At 34.4% G+C, this 22,459-nt stretch overlaps 6 protein-coding genes across 10 annotated transcripts; 3 read left to right on the top strand and 3 right to left on the bottom strand.

Moving 5' to 3' along the window:
• Positions 1–1,682: 1,682 nt before the first annotated feature.
• LOC105632382 (ankyrin repeat-containing protein BDA1) lies at positions 1,683–3,278 on the top strand. The gene is made up of 2 exons (XM_020678633.3): positions 1,683–2,336; positions 2,532–3,278. The coding sequence occupies exons 1-2, from the start codon at positions 1,734–1,736 to the stop codon at positions 3,276–3,278; spliced, it is 1,350 nt and encodes a 449-aa protein (XP_020534292.1). The 5' UTR covers positions 1,683–1,733.
• Positions 3,279–3,758: 480 nt separating this feature from the next.
• On the bottom strand, positions 3,759–5,275 carry LOC105632384 (polygalacturonase). The gene is made up of 4 exons (XM_012214752.4): positions 4,793–5,275; positions 4,376–4,665; positions 4,062–4,290; positions 3,759–3,977 (listed from the first exon to the last, which is right to left on the bottom strand). The coding sequence occupies exons 1-4, from the start codon at positions 5,231–5,233 to the stop codon at positions 3,759–3,761; spliced, it is 1,179 nt and encodes a 392-aa protein (XP_012070142.2). The 5' UTR covers positions 5,234–5,275.
• Positions 5,276–8,302: 3,027 nt separating this feature from the next.
• LOC105632352 (light-harvesting complex-like protein 3 isotype 2, chloroplastic) lies at positions 8,303–10,390 on the top strand. Its single transcript, XM_012214713.4, has 3 exons — positions 8,303–8,781; positions 9,773–9,910; positions 10,005–10,390. Exons 1-3 carry the CDS (start codon positions 8,391–8,393, stop codon positions 10,253–10,255), a joined length of 780 nt encoding a protein of 259 aa, XP_012070103.1. The 5' UTR covers positions 8,303–8,390; the 3' UTR covers positions 10,256–10,390.
• A 189-nt stretch (positions 10,391–10,579) lies between these two features.
• On the bottom strand, positions 10,580–14,129 carry LOC105632353 (glutamate dehydrogenase 2). Its single transcript, XM_012214714.4, has 9 exons — positions 13,786–14,129; positions 13,584–13,697; positions 12,429–12,650; positions 12,091–12,165; positions 11,672–11,788; positions 11,349–11,599; positions 11,141–11,216; positions 10,964–11,050; positions 10,580–10,841 (listed from the first exon to the last, which is right to left on the bottom strand). The coding sequence occupies exons 1-9, from the start codon at positions 13,891–13,893 to the stop codon at positions 10,656–10,658; spliced, it is 1,236 nt and encodes a 411-aa protein (XP_012070104.1). The 5' UTR covers positions 13,894–14,129; the 3' UTR covers positions 10,580–10,655.
• A 2,429-nt stretch (positions 14,130–16,558) lies between these two features.
• LOC105632385 (uncharacterized) lies at positions 16,559–17,781 on the top strand. Of its 3 annotated transcripts, XM_012214753.4 has the most exons (4): positions 16,559–16,713; positions 16,806–17,102; positions 17,343–17,525; positions 17,608–17,781. In XM_012214753.4, the coding sequence occupies exons 1-4, from the start codon at positions 16,711–16,713 to the stop codon at positions 17,656–17,658; spliced, it is 534 nt and encodes a 177-aa protein (XP_012070143.2). In that variant the 5' UTR covers positions 16,559–16,710; the 3' UTR covers positions 17,659–17,781. The 3 variants fall into 3 exon arrangements, with proteins under 3 accessions (XP_012070143.2, XP_089576183.1, XP_089576182.1); XM_089720057.1 differs by lacking the exon at positions 16,559–16,713 and having other exon boundaries at positions 16,729–17,102; positions 17,358–17,525; XM_089720056.1 differs by lacking the exon at positions 16,559–16,713 and having other exon boundaries at positions 16,734–17,102.
• A 124-nt stretch (positions 17,782–17,905) lies between these two features.
• Positions 17,906–22,375, bottom strand: LOC105632354 (subtilisin-like protease SBT2.5). Of its 3 annotated transcripts, XM_020678595.3 has the most exons (10): positions 21,851–22,375; positions 21,631–21,778; positions 21,371–21,512; positions 21,115–21,292; positions 20,820–20,915; positions 20,579–20,648; positions 20,142–20,424; positions 19,660–19,985; positions 19,059–19,326; positions 17,906–18,765 (listed from the first exon to the last, which is right to left on the bottom strand). In XM_020678595.3, the coding sequence occupies exons 1-10, from the start codon at positions 22,003–22,005 to the stop codon at positions 18,086–18,088; spliced, it is 2,346 nt and encodes a 781-aa protein (XP_020534254.1). In that variant the 5' UTR covers positions 22,006–22,375; the 3' UTR covers positions 17,906–18,085. The 3 variants fall into 3 exon arrangements, with proteins under 3 accessions (XP_020534254.1, XP_012070106.2, XP_020534253.1); XM_012214716.4 differs by having other exon boundaries at positions 21,115–21,512; XM_020678594.3 differs by having other exon boundaries at positions 19,660–19,973; positions 21,115–21,512.
• Between the last annotated feature and the right edge of the window lie 84 nt (positions 22,376–22,459).

The following is a 22,459-nucleotide window of genomic DNA, read 5'->3' as shown; positions in this document are numbered from 1 at the left end:
GTATGCATCACTTATAGTTGTGACTCTCTCTCTTTTGTAATACTTGCATGTTTATTTGATGCTAATAACTATAACCAGAAAGGTGTAAAAAAATTAAATAAAATGGAACATATATAAATATATAATAATCACCCTACGAGTTGTGGCTTAGTTATCAACATAGGCTGGATATATAGAAAACGCTTTCGAAGCTCTCGGGCCCTTGGTGTAAAACATGTAAAACAATGTTGAACGTTATGATGTTTAATATTTGATAAAAAACTTTATCAACCTTTAAAAACTATTATAAATGATATATTACCGAACAATAAAATTCATAGAGATAGAGTCTCGATAACTCTCTAAATAATGTAACATTTAAGGATATAAATATAAATTATATATATATATATATATATATATATATATATATATATATATATAAACATTGGTGGCTCCAGGGCATGCTCTAATACTAAACTCAAAAACCTTAAATTCTAGATTTTAAATCCTAAAATAGTATACTCAAAACCCTAAAACTTAAAACATAACTCCTAAATCCTAATAAAAGATTAAGACCCTAGAATCCAAAATCCTAAAACTTAAAAACTAACTCTAAATTTTTAGTTCTTAAAATCTTACCCATTGTTTGGAACAAATTAATTCGACAAAATTTTATGGAATTCATTTAGAAATTCACATTTTTGTGTTTGGAATGAAAAAAAAAATGTAGATTTCAATTCTACAAATTCAAATCCATGGAATTAAATGTAACTACACAAAATTCCACAAAAATAGATAGAATTTGAAAATGAATTTCACAAAATTAAGCGATTCAAATTTGTATGATAAAACTTCCCTTCTTCTACGAAATGAATTTTTCAATTATTTTACTTATTTAACTTATTTATTTTATCAAATTTGATCAAAATCCTGCAAAAATTTTAATTTTTTCAAAAAAAATATTTTCTTATTATTTTTATTTTAATTTTTTTAGCATGTTTTTTTTACTATTAAGGAGAGACAATACATTTATCACCAAATTAAATGTAATAATTTTATTAATATTATTTTTATTTTATATTTTTTAATAAAAATATTAAAAAATTATGTAGCATAACATAAACATAATTGGTATATACTATTTATTTTTGCGAAATTAATAGTATTTCAAGAATATTTTCGAAAACAAAAGCAAATGAATTTTCAATTATGAATTTACTTCATATACGATTATGTGAAATTGAATTGAATTACATGTTTTAAATTAACCATACTAAACATGTATAATTCCATAGACAGTATTGTTCCAATTTAAATTTTTGTTTTTACTAAAATTAATTATAACCTTTTAAGAATACGAATTCGAATTCAAACTTTAATTGTTATTATATCATGCAGGAAATTACGAACCAATTTCTAAAAGTTGAATTGGCACTTTTCTGTTCCCCATTAAACCAATGTGTTATGAACACTAACTATTTCCTCCTTGTTTCTCTATAAATATTCAAAGCAATCAAATGTAATATCAAAAAGTTTGATGGATAGTTTTCCCTACCCACTAAAGCAAACACTTTATATTTATATATATAATATGAAGACTGAAGACTCAACTAATTCCTCCTTTTTTCTTTATAAATATTCAAAACAATCAAAATTTGGAATCAATAAACAAAGACCCTTGTGCTACAAAAAGAGTCTTCCCTGTTTCATATCTCTGAACAACAGTCTTCTCTGCTCTTTGAATACCCGAAATGAGCGAGGAGCTGAACCAGGCCGCACGAGTAGGGGATCTCAATGCCTTGTATCGTTTAATAGGCGAGAATCCTTTTATTTTGGAGAATATTGACGAGTTACCATTCGTTGAAACTCCTTTACACATAGCCGCAGCGACAGGCCAAATCCTATTTGCTATGGAGATAATGAGATTACAGCCTTCATTTGCTACAAAGCCAAACAAGGACGGGTTTTGTCCCTTGCACCTTGCTTTGCAAAATGGGCATAACCAAATGGTGAGTCGGTTCGTTCAAATTAACAGTGACTTGGTGCGTGTCAAAGGGAGAGAAGGTATGACCCCTTTGCACTATGTTTCAGAAACTGAAAATCTTGATCTGCTAGCAGAGTTTCTTTCAGTTTGTCCCAAGTCCGTCGAAGATTTAACAATTCGAAACGAGACTGCTTTACATATAGCAGTGAAGAACAGCAGGTTTGAAGCTCTTAAAGTCCAATTGGGTTGGCTAAAGAGGGACTACATCCATCGCCTTCTGGATCCTACCTCCAAGACGGAGGTCTTGAACTGGATGGATGAAGGAGGCAACACCGTTTTACATCACGCAGTATCTCTTACCCAAGCTCAGGTAATCTCTTCGGTGATCACTTAATATAACTTATGTTTTTTACTTGGACTTGACGTATCTACGCCAGGTCCAGACATGATTTTTTGAACATAAAAACTGATACTCTTATGTCTAAATTTCATTCTAAATTTGAATACATCCTAAAATCTGGGGCATCAAATGATTTATCATGAAGGGAAGTTCTCTCTTTAACAGGTGCAGCTAGTGAAATTCTTAATTGATGGTGGAGTCGACATAAATGCCAAAAATTTTGGGGGTTTGACCGCATTCGACGTGTCCCCAGATACCGAAATCAGGACAGAGGTATGGCGTGCCGGAGGTTTACCCGCCTCATTGCTTCCTAAATATACTACACTTGCAGAGGAGTTGAGGTCCAAAATTTCACTGTTTAAAAGGGTGGCCATTTCTATGAGAGGTCGAGATAGGCGCATATCAAATAAGACTCGCAGTACATTGATCGCAGTGGCCGCATTAGTTGCAGCAGCAAGCTATCAAGCCTTGGTTAACCCTCCGGCTGGAATTTGCCAACACAGTAATGAGCACAGTACCAGTAATAAATCTGCTGTGAACAGCAACACCAGTAGCACAACAGCTCATGACATTACATCAATTTGGAAAAAATTCATGAGGAATGCAAATGAAGCTGAGATTTTCTTCATATCTCTCACTCTAGCATTTGGAACATCAATTACTGTGATTTTCGTTTTGCTCCTTCCTGATATAACGATGGCCTCCGAACTTCTGCTTGCATCTTTGCTTTTCTTAATTGCTACCCCTGCAACAATATTTAAAAAATTACCTTGTGTGGATGAATCATATTTTCTGGGTTTTATTTTGGGAAGTGCTCTATTGGCTTCTTTGCCACTTCCTCTGCGGCGGTTGAAAAGGATGGTCAAGGGCTTCATGCTCAAGCGCAGAGACTTACCAGCTTTGTTTCCATAATGACGACCACCACGATAACCACGACGACAACGATGATGATGATATATATATATATATTCCAATCAGGGCCTCATGATCGTTGTAATATTGTCTTTTCAGGTTATCAATTATAGGTTACTTATTGGGTGTGCCTTTTTTAGGTCATCAATTATAAATTACCTATCTTCCGGTTGAGTACCTCAATGATAAAGAGGATTTGTGAATTAATCACTATGACCTAAGTTATGGTTTTAATTTCATATTTTTTTAATTGAGTGATGAAAAATCTTAAAATTAAGTGATGCATAATTTTAAAATTATAATTTATAAATGGTTTCAATTTAATATCAGATTGGTAAATAGCTTTTAAAACAATATTATTTTTATCAATATCTAAATAATTGTTTTAAGAAATAAAAAAAGAATAATCTATATTATCTTATTAATTAATGAGAACTAACACAATAAATAAACAAGTGTATATTACATATTTTTTTTCTATCACAAACAACCATTGGGTTGAACTAGCCCAATTGTCTTGCCAACCACATTAGCACAAAATGATTGAGCTACTTGATTTGAGTGCGTCAAATTCACATTATGCAGTTTTATCCCATTACACGGAAATTTGGAACTGCAATCAAATTTTATGGCAACCGGTGTAGCTGAAGTTCCTCGAATGTCTTCATATATAACATCACTAACTTTTATACCCGATACCTGTATATAACGCAAGGTAAAATATCAAATAAGTCATTAACAAGTTTGAGAAAAACCTTTAAGATTTCTTAATTATTTAATTACCTGATTAGGGCAATTTAAATTGTGAGGACAATAATGTTGATCAATGACAATGGGATTTTGGACATTACGCATAATGGCACCTATGAATTGAACTCCTTCAACAAATCCATTACTCGGTCTAGCCCAAGACTTTATCCTAAATCCATTTTGAGTGTCTGCAAATATTGTACTTTTAACTGTCACATTTTGAACCCCTTCTTCTTCCATGTCCCGACCTAAGCTTCCTATGCTGCAAATATTATGAAAAATAATTTTAGTTTTTATAAAATTAACTATGTAAGATCTTAATATTGGAATATAATCCTTTATCTGACCTAATTCCATGACCAGGTCCGCATCTAATCCGGTCAATGTACAAGTTCTTAGCTCCAGGGCCAATGGAGATACAATCATCACCAGTTTTAATTGCAGAGTTGATGATCGCAACATTGGCGGAGTTTTGAACATGAATTCCATCTGTGTTTGGACTATCTCCAGAAGCTATCACCTTAACTCCTTCAACGCTTACATTTTGGCAGCCATTAATGGCAATATGGAACATTTGGCTGTTTAGTGATAACAAGCCATTGATCTTTATATTGTTGGAGTTTGCAAATCTCAGAGTCTGAATTCACAAGCAAGAATTAATTCAAAAACCTTATGTTCTATTAGAATTAATTAAAAAAATACAACCTTAACAGGTAATAATTAATTTAAAGAGTGCATTTTTTTTTTTATTCTTTGAAACGTACCGTAGCGCCATCTGGGCAGTTACTGCCTTTGGCTTTGCAAGCCCACAAGGGTGACCCTTTAGCATCCAATGCTCCACCAACAATGGAAACACCATTAACTTTGTTAAAGCTAAGCCAGTCATGAGCTTGACTTAGTATGCGATAATCTCCTGGAGCCACCAGCGTCCCATCAATGCGAATGGTGATATCAGAGCTTTTGCAGTCACCATTAAAGGCCATAGCGCCAACCAAATACCTTCCTTTAGGTACATATATCATAGTTGAATCATTAGAGCTACAGGCTGCAGACCATGCATCAAGAAAAGCCTTGGTGGAGTCTGTTACGCCATTAGGTTTGGCTCCATAGCTTAAAACGTTAAAGCTTGTTCTGGCAAATGATGAGTTGATATTTAGTAGGGCAAAGAAAATGAAGAAGAAGAAGAAGCAGATTAGTTTTGTCATGATCAATTAATTATTTGGTAAATGAGAAAGGAAACTCAAATAAAGAGAATTAAGCTAATTGGTATATCAATTAACGGTAACGGTTAATGATAGAAGTAGTGGGAAGTTGAAAGATAGAGAGTTTGTGTGGAGGTTTAATGCTCAATAAGGTATTTATATATAGCAAAATAAATCATTAATAAAGAGGAATAAAGTAGAGTTTAAGAGAGAGAGTATTATTAAAAAATGGAATTAAAGTGCAAGAAAGCTGCGCCGGGATATAACACGAGATCAACTCCGGCGAGGGTACATGTATTGCTTGTTTTTGAATTGACAGCGTTAATAAAAGTCAACTTATTAGCATTTAGCTAGCCTGCAGGCCACAACTGGATGATTTATTAGGTTAAAATATACAATTAACAGCTAATTTTTTTTATCTAATCATCATTATCCGATTGTTCAATAGATAGATAAATTGAACTGGCTGTTTACTTGACAATTAATTAATCAGTGACAGTACATGCAGTGTTCCTCTACATATCCATACGTGTGCACTAAATACAGAGCTCTCATTAGTCATCATCACTTATAATTTAGGTTTCATCAGTTGCAAGGATGTGAGGTAGTAGACTTTTTTTTTTTTTAGCATAAATTTATGTTTGCATTTTGTTCACTCAAAAAAAAAAAATATATATAAAGAACAATTGTTGTTTGTGAAGGTTGCAATTTCTAATCCGATTAGATTAAAAATAAAAATTTAGTCACTATTGAAATCCGAACCTACTAGTAGGTCCGACCGATCCATAGTAATATGGTCCCATTTAAATTCACATGAAATTCAAAATGACTTGAATTCAATAAATCAATAAAATTGAGTATCAAATCACATTATTCACCATAACCTGATTCAAATAAATAAGTAAATAAAATTTCTTAAATGTTGAATTAATTGTTTACCAAAATAGAAATGTCAATATTACGAGTGACTTATCAAATGGAATTCAAAAATTTTAATTTCACTTTGAAATTCTGTCAAAAACTCAAATGTATATCGACCAAAACTAGCCAACTAGGGTTATGAACGAGATAAGTCGAGTTTTGGTGAACTAATTAGCTAATTGGTTAGTACGAATATTTTTGTATTAGTTGAAATAATATAGAACAATTACAGATAATAGACAGACTAGAGGATGAAAATTAATTTTATCATCTATGGGATAGATAATGAGACATCTTTGTTCTTTAATCATTCTATGAAAAGAATGAGCATCAATTCCAGTGTCAAAGAAAGAAGCAAGTGTTCTATTTACAATTTAGTTATAGTGCTCTCTGCTTAAACATTTTGGAATGGTAAAGTGCATACAACATTGATTCATCTTGTCAACCGTAGAAGATAATAGAAAAATCCACATCTTTTTGTAGCCAAACAACACTTTCAGTTCATGTACATACTGATACTGTAGCATGCATAAAGATAATACAATGAAAATTTCAAAATATAGATACCAACAGAAGTAACGAGTCATAGGAAAAATATTCTTTATTTGAATCTTGGTTTCCTTTGATTTTTCAGCAAATTCAATAGGTCGTTTCATTAACATTTTCCTGGTGACTAATATCACTCACTATTCATAAAAACTAAAAATGCTTGAAAAAAAAAAGGTATTGGTATCCCAAGAAGCATAACTTGTATTCTACAATGATTAACTAGAAAAAAAAGGGAAAAAATTGAAACTTTTCTTCATTCTCATGTTCTCGATCTTCTCATTACCCAACCAACATCTCCCTCCAAGTTTCCCTATGAAATTATGCAGTACCTACAAGGAATAAAGCAATAGATAGTAGCTACCATAACCAAGTCTCTCAAAAGAAAACTATACTTCCATTTCGTTCATATCAGCTTCTTAATAGTAATTTTCAAATTAGAGTTGAATATCCAATCACTGACTAATGAAATGGGAAATGGAAGTCTCTCTCTGACCCAAGATATGCGAATTGAGTTATGAAGGAGAGCGCATACCGTATTGGGGATTGTCCAAGAACACCATCGATCGTCGCGAAACTCAGTATTTTCTTCTAAAGATATACAATCGAAGAAAATCTTTGTATTTCAGCTGAATTTTTGAAGCCTCGATGGCATAAACCGACCTCAAACAGGGAAAAATTTAGATGGGAAGAATCACACTAATGGTGTCGAGACGGCTGGCAGCAATTTGACTGCTCTAGGCATTTTTTTTAATGACGTAATATCTTGACACGTGTCTGTACGGCAATGGTGGCTGAACATTAGGTCATGTGTCCGCCAATTGATGACCACATGGCGCAAAACTAATGACGTGGGCAAGTAATTCTTACGTGTCGTTTAGTGACCTGTCAAAACAGTACATTTGCACGTGCTATTAAATGTAAGACGTGCCCGAATTCGATGATGTGGCGAAATAATCACACGCGTGCAGTTTCTAACATGTCAACGAGTGACGTGTAACAATTGCACAGGTGGCACCATTGGGTGACGTGTCATGCAAGTACAGGTGGCATATCTAGGATGACGTGCTCTGACTAATGATGTGGCGCATGCTTACTTACGTGTCATGTGATGACATGTCAAAAATACAGGTGTCATTAATCTTAGATGACGTTTCCAATTCGATGACGTGGCTTCTGGTGACGTTGCAAAATGATAACTGGCGTACAATTATTAACTTGTCATCAGGTGACGTGTAATTATTGCAAAGGTGGCACACAGTTACGTTACGTGTTCTGCGATGACTTGCGGCACTTGTACAGTTGGCGAACCCAATGACGTGGCCCATTTGCTTACGTGTAAAATGATGAGCTGTTACAGCAGCACGTGTGTTAATTGAGCTGTGATGACGTGGCTAACCATTGCATGGTATGGTGATGACAAAGCGCATATTTGCTGACATGTGAATAGCTGACATGTAATAATTGCCAGATGGCAGGCAACGAAGGTGACGTGGCATTGAAGTGCAGCTGGCGTACAGCTGCACGACATGTCTGAATTGGAGAATGTGTATTTTTTTTGTTTTTTATTGATTAAAAATTCTCGTATTTGAGTGCATCCTGCTGGTGGTTCGAAAGAGTAATGACCCATTTGTGAGGCTGAGGATAACTCAGCCATGAACTAACGCTCGCAAGGCCACCGTTGACAAAAACAATGTCCATTTCAATGGCCTTGTTCTCTCCGCCTCTGCCAACGCATCTTCTACGATCCTTATCTCCAAAACCCCATTTCACCCACAAACCCTCTCTACTTCTCAGACCTACAAACCCTCTCTTTTTCCTCTCCACTCCAAAAGCCTCCACAGACAATGGTGCTGGACTTTCCGCTGCTGTAGAGGAACCAAAAGCTGAGCAAAAGGCTGCAGAGCCTTCTGGCTCGGTGCCGGAGGCTAAAGAGAGCTCTTTGGAGTCTAATGGAGCGGTGGCGGATGGAGAGGTGAAGCTGGAAAGTAAATTTGTGGACCCCAGGTGGATTGGAGGGACTTGGGACTTGAAGCAGTTTCAAAGGGATGGAAAAACTGATTGGGATGCTGTAATTGATGCTGGTAATGTATTGGTTCTTTTTCTTTTTTTTTTTTTTTTTTTTTTTTTTTTTTCTTTTTTTTTTTTGTGTCGTTTTTTGCTCATTGTTTATTGCTCTGATTGTTTTGATTTTGTTGGTTGTGTTTGGGAGGGGATTGTAGTTATGAAGATATAAACTTTACCAAATTTAGACCCAAATAGGTTGATAATCAAATAAAAGAGTGCAAATTAACTTGGGGTTCAATATGCTACAGTGGCCTCGCAATTGATCACTATCAGTTCTTAGTTTGGGATTGTGGAGGATGGGACGGAAAGGAAAAAGAATTAGTTAAAGTAGGTTTGAACTGTTAGTTACATGGTATGCATTGTGTGTTCTAACCGTCAGTTTATGCATAAATTAGGCAATTAAGACAATTGTCTATCATGGCCTCTTTGTGAATCTGTTGTGGATGCAAAAGATTGAAAGAGAGAAAATTGGTTTTATTGCTTCGCTTGTCATTTTCTCCTTCTCCTTCATGATTTTCTGCTAGTTAAGAATCTTGGGTAAAAATATGGTTTTTTGGCTTAGTTGCTATTATAAAAGAGGATGCGCCAAAATTACTACCATTAGTTTTGCAAAATTTATACTCCATGAGTTTCCTTTCCTTTCTCCTCAGAGTCACAAATACCAAATTTGATGTTTTCCGGAAGGGCATTAATGTGGCCTTGTAATTTTACCTTACGTGTTCAAGATTATTTTTCTAAACATTGCATGAGTTTATTCATGATTCTCTGTTTCTTAAGGATGACACAAGTTTTATTCTAAAGTTTTAGTGAATTAGAAATGGGTGATTTTCAGATCCATTCAGAAAATCCAGACATTCATGTTAGTTGCATGTGAAACATTCAATTCACTATAAAGACCCTCCTATGCATGTTTTCTATTCAACTATCTGGTGATTTCATGCATCAGAATGTGCTTTTTTTTTAACAACTGGGTGATTTCTGATAAATTTGCTTAATGATTTGTTCCAGAGGTTAGAAGAAGGAAATGGCTTGAGGGTAATCCAGAATCATCCAGCAATGATGATCCTGTAGTTTTTGACACCTCGATCATACCATGGTGGGCATGGATGAAAAGATTCCATCTACCTGAAGCAGAACTGCTTAATGGTTTGTTAATATCTTTCTTTATTGTTGCACTGCACATTAGAGAACTTCCCCACCCTCGCACTGATTTTAACTAATGCACTTCTGAGTTTTACAGGCCGTGCTGCAATGATAGGATTCTTTATGGCTTACTTTGTGGATAGCTTGACTGGTGTTGGTCTAGTTGACCAAATGAGCAACTTCTTCTGCAAGACCTTATTGTTTGTAGCTGTGGTAGGAGTACTTCTAATCCGAAAGAACGAGGATTTAGAAACTCTGAAGAAGTTGCTGGATGAGACAACATTTTATGACAAGCAATGGCAAGCAACTTGGCAGGATGAGACCCCCGGAGGCTCCAAAACTGACTAGCTGGAAGTTGTCTTCCAAGTTTTAATTGTTGTATTCAGTTTTCATCTTATGTTGCTGTAATTGTGTATTTGCTGATGAGAATTTGATTTTTAATTCATATCCCACTTTAATCAAGATTTTCTTGAGGTTTGCATACATATCATGTTATCTTCTTTAATTTTATTGCTTATGTAGTTGTTGAGAATCTGCAATATATTAAAGCTTATTTAAACTGGTAAATGAGCCCTTTCCTTCTTTTTTTTTTTTTATTATAATTAAAAATGTTCTTTCTTAGTTGAGCATACAGCATTCAAAGTCTGAACAAAACTGGAAAGCTAAATGAAGTACTACAACTGGACTCCTAAAGTTTTCGTCAATTACCAGTTACTACATATTAGAGGAGGAAGCAAGATCTCCATGATCAAGCTTCCCAGCCCCTGAGCAGAGTAGAGCGAGCAACCCGATTAACCCCCAGAGCGAAGGCTCCCATTCGCAGGTTGCACTCATGAGTCTTGCACATTGCCTTTATGTGTTGGAAAGATCTTCTCATATACTTCTTAAGCTCACAGTTTACTTTCTCCTCATCCCACATGAACCCTTGAATGTTCTGCACAGTACAAAGGATGTCATAGACATAGTAAAAACTGAAGAAACCTTGTACTTCCTAGTTCCTACGCTATTGAGTCAGGTACTGGACCCCTATCATTTTATGGACCATTAATTTGTTACCTGGACCCATTCAAAGTAACTGACAGTAACACCACCACAATTTGCATAGATGTCTGGGAGAACAATCACTCCTTTCTTGGACAAAATCTGCACAATGAGATTGTCTTTAATGTTTATATTCTGAGTTAGCTGTATCTCTACAGAAATTGTCATAATCAATTTGTGCTTTCAAATTACCTCATCTGCTTCTGGATCAGTGGGGTGATTTGCAGCTTCTATTATGAATTTAGCTTTCACATCAGCAGCATTTTCCCTTTAATGAGTAAAAACCCTCAAAAATTGTTATTAACATAAAATTAAGGACTAAATCATGTTCATGTACATATCTCCTTCAAAAAGGGGTTCAGGTGACCTGAAAAGGGAGGGAAAGAAATAGACTACATACTTGTTGAGAACTCCACCTAGTGCACTTGGCATCAGAACATCACATTCACAAACAAGCAATTCATTAGGATCCATATTTTCTCCGAATTCGAAATCCTTCAAGCTTTGGGAATTCTCTCTATGTTTCAGCAGAGCTGGGATATTGAGTCCCTCTGGGTTCTTAACTGCACCTGTAATGTCACTAACAGCAACTACCTTCCCTCCATTCTCATGAATAAACTTAGCTGCCCAAGATCCCACATTTCCAAAACCCTAGAAGGTACAATATAATTAGAAATCGAAGAACAAAGACATTAAACCATGCAAAAGTTCACAATTAAAAACCTGGATGGCAAACTTCATATTAGAAATTGACTTTCCCAATTCAGCAAGTAAAGCTTCTGTTGCGAAAACTACTCCAAGTCCAGTTGCTGCCTCTCTGCCTAATGATCCCCCAAGATCCTGCAATGGAATGTTAATTTGGAAAATACACTATCTCCTTCTAAGTCTTTGTATGAATATTTCACTTTTCTGTGACAACAAAGCACAATTATGTTTATATATCAGCTTTGACAAGTGATGCTATCAGTTCTTTCTAGACGTGGCCTGTGGGGTTATGAATTTCGAATTCCAGTCAGAGTTTAATTAACAACAACAACACCAACAAAGCTTTGGGGTCGGCTATAAGATTCCTTTGTTACCATTTCCATGCTGTTCAGAGTTTAAATAACCAAAAAAAAAAAAAAAAAAAAGCATGCGCTTACAATTGGTTTTCCAGTAACAACAGCAGGTGAATGACCATGAAACTTTGAGTATTCATCCAACATCCAGGCCATTGTCTGTCAAAGCGGAGACTATATTTAATGTATGAAAATAAATGCAACGTTACAAGTATGGTATATTCTTTAGTAAAGAAAAACATTGGAAAAAATCTGTATTATCACAGCCAGGACCTGTATACGAGCCTAACAACCAGAGAAAGTTCGGCTATATACTAAACATGCATTTAATTACATTACATTCCATGTCATAACCCCTTATCAAATATAATCAAAATCGTGTGTGTATATATATATATATATATATATATATATATATTTACCTGTGCATTAGTTCCCATATCAGGAGCAGGAACATCCCTGTGAGCTCCTATAAGGTCATGGATTTTCTGAGTAAAAACCCGAGTAAGGCGCTCTAATTCACTGAAACTCAACTCCCTAGGATCACAGCCGATACCGCCCTTAGCTCCACCATATGGAATGTCTGCTACTGCTGTCTTCCATGTCATTAGTTGAGCCAAAGCATTCACCTCATCAGGATCAACCTATACAAGTTTAATATTGATCAATTCAAAATGTTAATTTCCCTTCCATCATAAAATTACTTATGCAATCATTCTCACATTAAACTTTCATAGAGTTCAAATGATAGATTATGTGTCTTGATTGTGCATAACTTACCTTCCATGTGCTACATCAAATTCATTTGATTTAGTGTCACATTTTACTTAAAAAATAAGGGAACTAAATCGAGAAGTTAATTGTATTATTATTAATATATAAAGACAAGATAAGACGTCATCTTTTAACTTTAAACTTTATTATAATTATTACGCGCCAAATTTTCCATGCAATTTTAATACATCTACGTCAAGGTAATGCTTTAACACTTATAAAAAACATATATTAATTATGTGGTTATTTAACATTATCGTGTTATTATTGTTGGTATAATCTTATTTGGGAAGAATAATATATACATATACAAAATAAAATCTAGTAAATCCATATTTAAGCTTAAAAAATAAAGAATTTCAACAACTTAGATTTCCATTCACAAATTCTTTTCTTTCTTTTGTTTTTTTGTTTAATCTAGCTACTTGTTAAAGTGTTGAGCTAGAGATCCACAAATCATTCATCATTACAAAGATTGAGAAATCATCTGTTATATTTAGGCAACACAGGAGATTTGTAAGATAATTAAGACCAAGGTGTGTAACCATGAAACCAAACTCTTAATTTCATCATAATAAAAATAACTCAAACATAAATGACTTTCATTTTTCTTTTCTTCTTTTTCTAGATCTATTGATAGTCAACTTATTATTTTCTTTACTCCCACAAACATATATATATATATATATATATATATATTTGAACCAGAAACTGGAAAATAACTCAAAATCAATGTACAGAATTTAAGATCCCAGAAATCAACCCAAAAACAACACATGCAGTCATAAACACAAAAAATTCACCTCAGGGTGGTATCTGATGCCGCCTTTCATCGGGCCACGAGCATTGTCATGCTGGATTCTAAATCCAACATAAGAAACCAGACTACCATCATCTTTCGGGATGGTGCATTCCACCTGCAAATATACATATACATATAGAAAAAACCCCAAGAAAATATTAAAAGCAAGAAAAAAAAGGAAATTCAGGTTTTGTTTTTTTTACTTTGATTTCTCTAAAAGGGATCAAAAGGCTCTTTTCAAGCTTAGAATCAAGACCAAGAATGCGAGCTGCATTGCGGAAGTTCCTGTTGGTAGCTGCAAGAGCATTCATGGCTGCCTTAAAGAAACAAAAACAGTAACAACCCTTGAAAAGTTAAGAAAGAAACGCAAGAGAGAAGAAAGAGTCAAGAGAACCGAAAAAAGGTGTAAATAAAATGGAAACAGAGCTAGTAAATATATGGATAAAGACACAAGAGAATTCAAAAGGAAGAGATGGTTAGGGTTTTTGGCTTTACATAGGGAAATATTAAATATATCTGCCCTTTTTTATTAGGTTCTTTTTAGAAGTCTTACATATTTCTAATGACTGTTAGAAAAGGATTTTACTCAATGAAGTGCTTTCCTTCTTTTTGTAGACACTTGTTCTTTGCAGTTACCATTTGCCTTTTCTTGCCTTGTATGCCTCACGTAACTGATACTAATATATATATTTTTCAGATTTCCTTCTTTCTTTCTTTCTTCCTTTTCTTTTCCCTTTTTTTCTTTTCTTTAATTGAGACCTAATTACTCCAAACCCTTAATTTCTCCTTTTTTTTTCCCTTTTTCTTTTTTAAGGATCCAAAAATAAATAATAAGATTATGAGTGTGATTGGTTGCTATAAATTATTCTATATTTTAATATTAATAGAACATCTTTAAGGTAGTAATTAAGTAAAATCTTTCGAATAATTGTAACTCTAAATTTTATAACTCTAATCTTACAAATAAAATAAAATTTACCCATATACACGATCCACTTATTTTTTTAAAAATACACTTAAATTTTTTTTTGCTTTATTATTTGACGTTATGGAAATTAATGGTAACTTTCTGAGAAAGTAATATGAACTTGTGAGTTCTATTATATATAAACTTATTTTCTTGCAATTAACCTTCTCCTTAAGTTCTATGATGAGTGGATGTTTTAACATTCAATTTAATATAATGTTCAATCTCATTTTGACACTTAAAAAGAAAATCTCCTTGACTAGATAGATATACCTTCCATTATTATTTTTATCACATATTGTATTGCTTAAAAGAGGTTTAGGCATCAAATATTATTTTATGTCGTAAATAGTTTAAGTATTAAATATTGAGCGGTCTAGTTTTATTACGATAGACATAATCAATTTCATAATATATGACTTGAGTTAGATGACTATTGAATTTATGAACAAACTCTTATAGATTTTAATATATTCTAATAAAGAATATGAAATTTTGAAATTTAAAGTTTTTTCTTCCACATAAATACAAATATATTTTCTTTCCAAATGAAATGTTAAGAATATAGGGTTTTGTTTGGTAAATTTGCTTTTTCTAAATTTTTTTTTTCTCTCTTATAGTGATAATTAAAAAAGACAATTACCTTGTGCAATTAAAGAATGAATTTTAGAAATGTAATTGGACTCATCTACACATACACTTAAGTGTTCAACAAAAAGTGTGTTTACCAATCTCTGTTTATTGAAACGGTATGTCTTGATATAGATAGAGCTTGAATTGAATTAATTCAAATCCTATCATGTGGAGTCCATTGTACTATTTTCTTATTAATTGATTTTGATCAATTTGGAGTACAATTACAAAGTTCTGAGTGTTTCCTCATATTTTTTGTTCCTCTTCCCTTGATGACGGACGCGGACGCAGAGGGGCGTGGCTCCCCCAAAAATATATATATATATATATATAAAAGAATTTTTAATGTAAAAAATTTTTGAAAAAAATATATTTTAATTTTATTATCAATAATTAAGTAAAATTATTTTTTAACCTCCTAACTATTGGGCTGGTTCCGCTACTGTTTACTGAACAATTTAATCAAACTTGACCCCTCAATCAAAATCATCATCCAGCTTTTAGAGTGTGGAAACACAAATGCAATAAAAAACGTATATTATTCTCTGATTGTACTTTTATTAAGTTTCAAGAAAAAAAAGTCTAATTTATAAAAATATTTTTGCAATTGAACCCTAGTAGATGATTCCATGTCATGGAAATATTTAGAATTTTTCACCACTTTCCTTCAATCCTAGAAAATATTTAAGAATTGTAATTATAGTATATAATGATAATTGTGGTGCCACCTTTGTATACACCGATTAGGTAATACTTAAACATTAGAAATGGATTAGGTATGCAATCGGGTTTTGGATCTTTGACTTGGGATGTGTCAATTGTAATTTGGTTTGGTAATCCATTTATATATATATATATATAATTAGATGTTGCAATGCCTTAAAATATAAAAATAATAATTTCTTGAATGAATCGATCCCACCAAAGTGTTTGCATTGGCATTCTCGGTTTGGCCTGCCATCTCCATCTGCTTTTCTAGTACATTCCCCACTTCTTCTGCTCATTTTTTAAACTTTACACTATTCGGATGAGAAGCTCTCTCTCTCTATATATAAAGAATTTTTGAAAACAAAATTCGTCTTTTTTTTTTTTTTTTTAAGAGAAGAAATATTGCTATCAATTCATCAAAAGACTGGGATACAATAATAATTCATCAATCGTATATATTTATTTTGGTGACTCGATAAAATAATCTAACATTAGACGATAAAAAAGATAAATCATACATAATAAAATATTAAGACTTATTTATGATAAAATAAATTTTAAATGGCAACCACCCTTTCACTTTAAATATTTCTTTATAAATTCAATAAATAAATAAATTTGATATATGTATTTGAAGTGAAAGGATGTAGAAATGATAATCAAAATGATTCAATCTTTTTCCTTTTTGTTTATACTATTTAATTCCGTATTTGGCAGTATATATAGCCCTCTCATCTCCTTTCCATATTATGAACATTTATATAGAGAATTGTTGATCACTTCTAACAAACCAACATGAAAACCTCTCCTTTCTAAAATCATGGTTACCATCTCTCTCTCTCTCTCTCTCTCTCTCTCTCTCTCCTGTAAATTTATTATGAAATGCAAATAGTTGATGATTTAATTGAATTTCAGGCAAAGTTGTGGCAGAAGAAGGCAGTTTTAGTTAGTGTATATGAGGAGAAACCAACAAAGAGAAAGCTTCCATCAAACAACCACCATCACCACCACCACCACCACCGTCACTACTATTATGTCCATCACAGCATCAAACAAGACAACAAGCATGGAGAAACTGCTGTTAAAGGATATAATAGAAGAGCTGAGCTTCTTCTTTACTCTCAACACCTTAGACAGTCTGTTCGTTCTGCAGAATCCCCTCAATTAAATTCAAAGCCAATTTCTTCCAACATCCAGCAACCTACAGGCAATGTATACACATATACCAAACTATATATATATATATATTGTTTCAGTTATTTATACAATAATTCTATTGCAGCAAGAGCATTTGTCTTGCTATGATATATTTCATTGGTGAATCGGAAATTCTTTAAAGCTCCTGACTTCCTGCAGTAGAAGGCAGGCACCTGTAGTTTTGACTAATTATGTAATATTCTTGCAAGGAGGAACTAATTATCAATGAAAATTGTTGGTTACTTACTATGATAGGCTGTTGCTGTCCAGAGAAAGGAAGAAGATAACAGAAGTACTCCAAGTTGTCTTGGAACCTGGAAAGTCTTGAAACTCAAGTTCTGTAGATCTTTGGTAAGTGTCCAAATCAAGAAAGGAACCAAGAAAAAGAACACTGGATCTGCAAGGAATGTTACGAAAGCTTTCATGAAAAACATAGAGGTAACATAAGTAATGTTGTATCAGAAGTTATTCTCTTTGTTGACATTTATAACAGATACACTTTTGTTTCCAATTCCTTCAGCTGCAGAAGAAGAAAGGCTTCATCTCAAAATTGCTGCAAAAGCATAGGTAAAGCCTCATTAGGATTTTGAGGAGAGAATATAGATATCCATTAAGGGAACAAAATATCTGATTTTATGTATTCATATTAATTATCATGATATGGAATAAACACCATATTCTTTTTTAATTTCTTCATTATTATCTTACCTTTATGGTTTTACCTGAGTCATCTCATTTTATTCTGTCATATATGATAAAATACACAACGAAAATTTATTTCCAGAAATCTCACTGCCTTTGGGAAAGTAACTCACTGCTAGCTGTAACGAAACCAATTGCATATTCATATATAGAGAGAGGGACCAGAGAATCTATAGCATTAGAAAACTTTAATTCAAGACAATGTGTCTCAGATCTTTGAAATGTTTGTAAATACAATGCCTGCAATGAGCTGCTGCTAAAATAAACAACATGATTTCTACCTTCTTGCTGTGCTATCACCTACTCCTAGCATAAACAACTACAGGAACTCTAACAATATGGTTTCGACTTCCATGCAATGTTATCTCTCCGAATCTGTGAGCTCCCTTTGCCTTGATAGTTCTTAACCAAATTCTAAGATGCCTTGAAGCATTACCTCTAATCCAGAAAAAGTTTGGCGAAACAGTAACATTTACACCAACTGGTTCCCTCACAGTCACTCTGTAGAATTCATTCTTTCGAGCCACATTTGTTACACATCGAATCACCTTTCTTGAACCAACTAGATTTGAAATTGTCACGCTTGCTGTGTTCAAATCTGAACACCATGCCCTTCTCCTCATTGGGCACCTGATTCCTACTGATTGTTTTACAAATTCATGATCAACACCGGGAACAGCACAAAGAAAATCAACATAGTGACTGAAATTGGCATCAAATATAAGCCCTGGATCAATGGCTTGAGCTGGGTTAATGGATCCAGCGCCCATGTCAAATGGGGTAGCAGGAACCAGCTGGTTAGTTGATTGTGCTAAAATTCGAGAGCCAAAGTGATTAGTTCTATCAGCAGTTGTCATCATTGCTGACGTGATAGCTGCCGGACTCCACTTCGGATGTTTCTGCTTGATCAAAGCTGCCACTCCTGCGATGTGTGGAGTAGCCATGCTAGTTCCAGACACAAGTGCAAAGTCTTGCCCTGAAAGCAATGGAAGTGTAGAAAACTTGAGTATTTCTTACAATTACAATTGGTACTTCTTCTAGGTTGAAAAGCACATGAAGCATTAGAAGTTTGAAACAGTGTGGCTGAAATGTTCCAGTTTTATAGTATTGCTTGAACACTTTGCATTTGGATAAGTTTTAACAATGTTCTCCAAGACAATTTCAGTTCTTGGACCAAGCCAGGAGACACTTCCCTTCCATTATAATTACTCAGCCACTGTACATTAGCATCACTTGTTGCACTTTAAGAATATTAGAAAGTGGGTGTACCTTTAATATAAGGATCTCCCTCACTATTAGGGCTCCATGCAGCCCAAATAGAGGATCCTGGCGCCATGATATTTGGTTTGAGGACATCAGCAGTTTGTAGAAGTGCATTGTTGACATCAGGACCTCTGGATGAATAGGATGCTACTATTGGTGCCTGCCCACTGAAAACTGCCTGCCTTCCATCCAGTATTCTTGCTCTTGCATCAAAAACTGCAGCACGTCCACTCCTGCTCCTGATTGTATTAGAATTATAATACTCCCATAAAGCCTGCACAGAAAATGATGAATTTCAGGCAAAAAATAATGAAGGAGCTATGATACATTGATATCCCAAATCTCAAACAAACTCATTGTAATTGAAGGCTGCTCACTGCAATGAGCAATTTGGAAAAGATGAAAGTTCTTGTGGGTTGGTTGCAATAGAGTTGGATCATAAGAAAGAATAGAAAAAAATGAAACATCAAGATGATCATTTCATGTCCACACAGAATTACAGGGAAAATTCTGGAAATATTTGCAACTTCCAAATTTGATTGATAAGTACAGAATGTCACAAGTATAATTTGCTTTTCTTAACTATGTATTTAATGATGAGTCATACCGAGGAAGCTTGCATGTTGTTCAGGATAATGGCTGGTAGTTGCATGGTCATTGTGGTGCCTTTGACCTGCTCAGAGACTATGTCAGGGTCCATTGTTATTATAAAACCCGCAGCCCCAATCTGTCTTATTGTGTCTTCAACAGTTGCAATGCTGGCATCTTCATATTCAAAAGTAGATGTGCAAATGATTAGCTTTTCCCGGACCAAAGATCTGATGAAATGTTCTGGATATTGACAGCTCTCAACTTCTACCACATTGGTGATGTTCTCATGAGAAACATCAGCTGCTGCAGCTATTGGGAACGGCACTTCTCCTGCAGTTGGAGCTGCATAGTTTATAAACAAAATAATTCTAAAGCTTGAGTGCTACTAACTGTTAATATCAAGATTGAGTAAGAGAAAATGTAAGCTGAAAAATAAATGTCCTATACATTTTTGCATGATTAATGAATTAACAAAGCGTATAAGAGTTGGAAAATTACGGGCAAGACCAGTGCCAGAGAAGCTTTGTCCATTGCCTAGGATTATTGTATTCTTGTATTTGCGATCAGTGATGGATGCAGCAACACTGGTGATCCAGGGGCTAAAAGAAAGGATTGAACTTGAAGAAGGGCCTCCATTGCCAGCTGCTTGAACAACAAAAATGCCAGCTTTTGTAGCAAATAAGAGCTCTGTTTCTAGCACATTGAGGAAGGCAGATGGACCAGGAGGGACACCTGATGGCCCTATGGAGAGGCTTAGTATATCTACTCCATCCTCCACTGCCTGCAGCAAATTGTTTATGACTATAAATCTATAAAAACATCTAAGCTACCGAATTCAAGTGTAAGAACATCTAAGCTACCAAATTGTTGAAATCAATTTTGTTGAGCTTATGTAAGTTAATTCATTTACTAGTTAAACAATATAATCATAGAACCTGATCAACAGCAGCAACAACATCTGACATATAACCTCCAAATGTGTATAGAGCTTTGTACATTGCAATCCTATTTCAGGGGAGAGGAAAAGAAAAAAAAAGATTTAATTATAATGGCTAAAACAAGATCTAGCAATTGATTTAGCAAAATATCTACTGAGAAAAGTTTGAAGTCGAAACTGATACTATTAATTAGACATTTTAGGCTTGCAAACATAATAGAAGTTAAGTTTTAATTTGCCTTGCTCCAGGAGCCATGCCACTTGCATATCCATAGTTGTAGCCATTGGCAATCACTGGTATTTCATGGTTTCCTGCAGCTGTAGATGCTGTGTGGCTGTAAGCACCAGTTTCAGACGATCAACTTAAATTATCATAAACAAACAGCTAAAAAAAAATGCAGATCCTGAACAAAGTCAAGTATAGCTGCTACACAAGAATTATCAATTACCAGAATCTCATTAATGGGAAAAGATAAATGTCACCGGCCAAAAAGATAAAACAAAACTTTAAATCTGCAATATCAAGTGATTTACCTTCCGTGACCATCAGCATCAAAGGGGGACGCAAAATCACGTGTAGCATTAAAATCAGCAGCAGCAATTGCTGCACGAGCAAAATATTGTGCCCCTACTATCTTTCCACCACATGCTGTTCGGGGGAAGTTCATTCCAGTGGCACATTTTCCTCTGAATTTGCTGCTATTTAAAGATCCTAAGGACCAATTATTTGTGAAACTAGGATGGTTAGGATTTATTCCAGTGTCAATAAGACCTATCACTACGCCCTCACCAGAACTCTGTGCACCTCCCAAAATTGGCCACACATCAGCAGGAATCCCGAGAAAGTCAGGTGTATGTGTCGTAAGCTTCTCCATTTTGATATCTTCTTGGATGACTCTGACTCCTGTTGCATTCTTCAGAGTGCTGGAAACCTGCACAATGTGTCACTTCCACTGTCACCCAACTCCATGCTTATACATACAGCAATGGCAGGCAAAATATAAAGCTGAATCCATATTTTACTGTGAAGTTTTTAACTAAATGATTTACCTCGTCTGACTCAACGTGCACTGCAATCCCACTGAGCAAATGAGTGTAGCTGTAGAGTTTCGTATAGGTGCCTTTCTTGAGGATAGATTTCAAAAACAAGTCATGGCCAGTACTCAATCTCTCTTTGTATGCCATAGCATCCTTAATCCTGCACAATGTTAATAATCAGTTACTAAATTGACAGGTTCAATAGAAAAACATAAATGCATAAAAATCAAACCTGTAATTTTCTTGCTTGGATTTGAAGGTGAGAACGGGTTCCTCGTCCATTAGAATCATGAAAACTTTGGCTGCAACAGGTAGGGGTTCAAAACGATTTATTATAAAAACGAAGAGAAGAAAAGTAAAAGTTGAAGCCATTAATATGGCTGACATCAGTTTAGGGAAAGAAACTACGAGGAAAGATGCTTAAATTGATTTTGCTTTCCTTCAGATTTCAAAGAGCTGGTGGTCTTGATTATCATGAGGTGTCAAATTTGATTAGAAGTGAGTTTAGGTAATGAGTTGAAACAGTGCAGTCCATTTCATCTATCAAACTAATTCCCATCATACAAACAAGTTATGCAATGTCTTTCTCATTTTTTAACAACTTCAATTCACGTGGTTTAACCCCCCTCTCTCACTCATGAAAATGGAAATTGAGAGTACCCAAAACATTCTTCTCAGAAAATGCAGAGATATTTTCCAACACCTCTAATCATATGAGAATTTGAGAAAGATGTATATAAGTTGGAAAGCAAATGAACATATACGACATTTTTATAGCATTGTGGTCCGTGAAATTTGCTCACTTGGTCCAAGAATAGATCTCAGGCTGATGCCTTTCAAA

This window comes from Jatropha curcas, chromosome 4, assembly GCF_041381405.1.
Source record: "Jatropha curcas cultivar XTBG-Jc1 chromosome 4, XTBG_Jcur_1.0, whole genome shotgun sequence".
NCBI classification, from domain to species: domain Eukaryota; kingdom Viridiplantae; phylum Streptophyta; class Magnoliopsida; order Malpighiales; family Euphorbiaceae; genus Jatropha; species Jatropha curcas.
This window is presented reverse-complemented; position numbering and strand designations above follow the sequence as displayed.

What these genes read in the sequence shown, in the direction of transcription:
- LOC105632382 (XM_020678633.3), top strand. Translation starts at nt 1,734, where the DNA reads ATGAGCGAGGAGCTGAACCAGGCCGCACGAGTAGGGGATCTCAATGCC. An exon ending in TATCTCTTACCCAAGCTCAG is followed by an intron (nt 2,337 to 2,531) that starts GTAATCTCTTCG and finishes TCTCTTTAACAG; the next exon opens with GTGCAGCTAGTGAAATTCTT.
- LOC105632384 (XM_012214752.4), bottom strand. Translation starts at nt 5,233, where the DNA reads ATGACAAAACTAATCTGCTTCTTCTTCTTCTTCATTTTCTTTGCCCTA. An exon ending in GGACCTGGTCATGGAATTAG is followed by an intron (nt 4,291 to 4,375) that starts GTCAGATAAAGG and finishes TAATATTTGCAG; the next exon opens with CATAGGAAGCTTAGGTCGGG. An exon ending in ATTTAAATTGCCCTAATCAG is followed by an intron (nt 3,978 to 4,061) that starts GTAATTAAATAA and finishes CGTTATATACAG; the next exon opens with GTATCGGGTATAAAAGTTAG.
- LOC105632352 (XM_012214713.4), top strand. Translation starts at nt 8,391, where the DNA reads ATGTCCATTTCAATGGCCTTGTTCTCTCCGCCTCTGCCAACGCATCTT. An exon ending in GGATGCTGTAATTGATGCTG is followed by an intron (nt 8,782 to 9,772) that starts GTAATGTATTGG and finishes GATTTGTTCCAG; the next exon opens with AGGTTAGAAGAAGGAAATGG. An exon ending in TGAAGCAGAACTGCTTAATG is followed by an intron (nt 9,911 to 10,004) that starts GTTTGTTAATAT and finishes TGAGTTTTACAG; the next exon opens with GCCGTGCTGCAATGATAGGA.
- LOC105632353 (XM_012214714.4), bottom strand. Translation starts at nt 13,893, where the DNA reads ATGAATGCTCTTGCAGCTACCAACAGGAACTTCCGCAATGCAGCTCGC. An exon ending in TCCCTTTTAGAGAAATCAAA is followed by an intron (nt 13,698 to 13,785) that starts GTAAAAAAAACA and finishes GTATATTTGCAG; the next exon opens with GTGGAATGCACCATCCCGAA. An exon ending in CTAGGTGGAGTTCTCAACAA is followed by an intron (nt 11,217 to 11,348) that starts GTATGTAGTCTA and finishes TACTCATTAAAG; the next exon opens with GGAAAATGCTGCTGATGTGA.
- LOC105632385 (XM_089720056.1), top strand. Translation starts at nt 16,773, where the DNA reads ATGCAAATAGTTGATGATTTAATTGAATTTCAGGCAAAGTTGTGGCAG. An exon ending in TCCAGCAACCTACAGGCAAT is followed by an intron (nt 17,103 to 17,342) that starts GTATACACATAT and finishes TTACTATGATAG; the next exon opens with GCTGTTGCTGTCCAGAGAAA. An exon ending in CTTTCATGAAAAACATAGAG is followed by an intron (nt 17,526 to 17,607) that starts GTAACATAAGTA and finishes CAATTCCTTCAG; the next exon opens with CTGCAGAAGAAGAAAGGCTT.
- LOC105632354 (XM_012214716.4), bottom strand. Translation starts at nt 22,005, where the DNA reads ATGTCAGCCATATTAATGGCTTCAACTTTTACTTTTCTTCTCTTCGTT. An exon ending in TGCACGTTGAGTCAGACGAG is followed by an intron (nt 21,513 to 21,630) that starts GTAAATCATTTA and finishes CACATTGTGCAG; the next exon opens with GTTTCCAGCACTCTGAAGAA. An exon ending in GGGAGATCCTTATATTAAAG is followed by an intron (nt 18,766 to 19,058) that starts GTACACCCACTT and finishes CATTGCTTTCAG; the next exon opens with GGCAAGACTTTGCACTTGTG.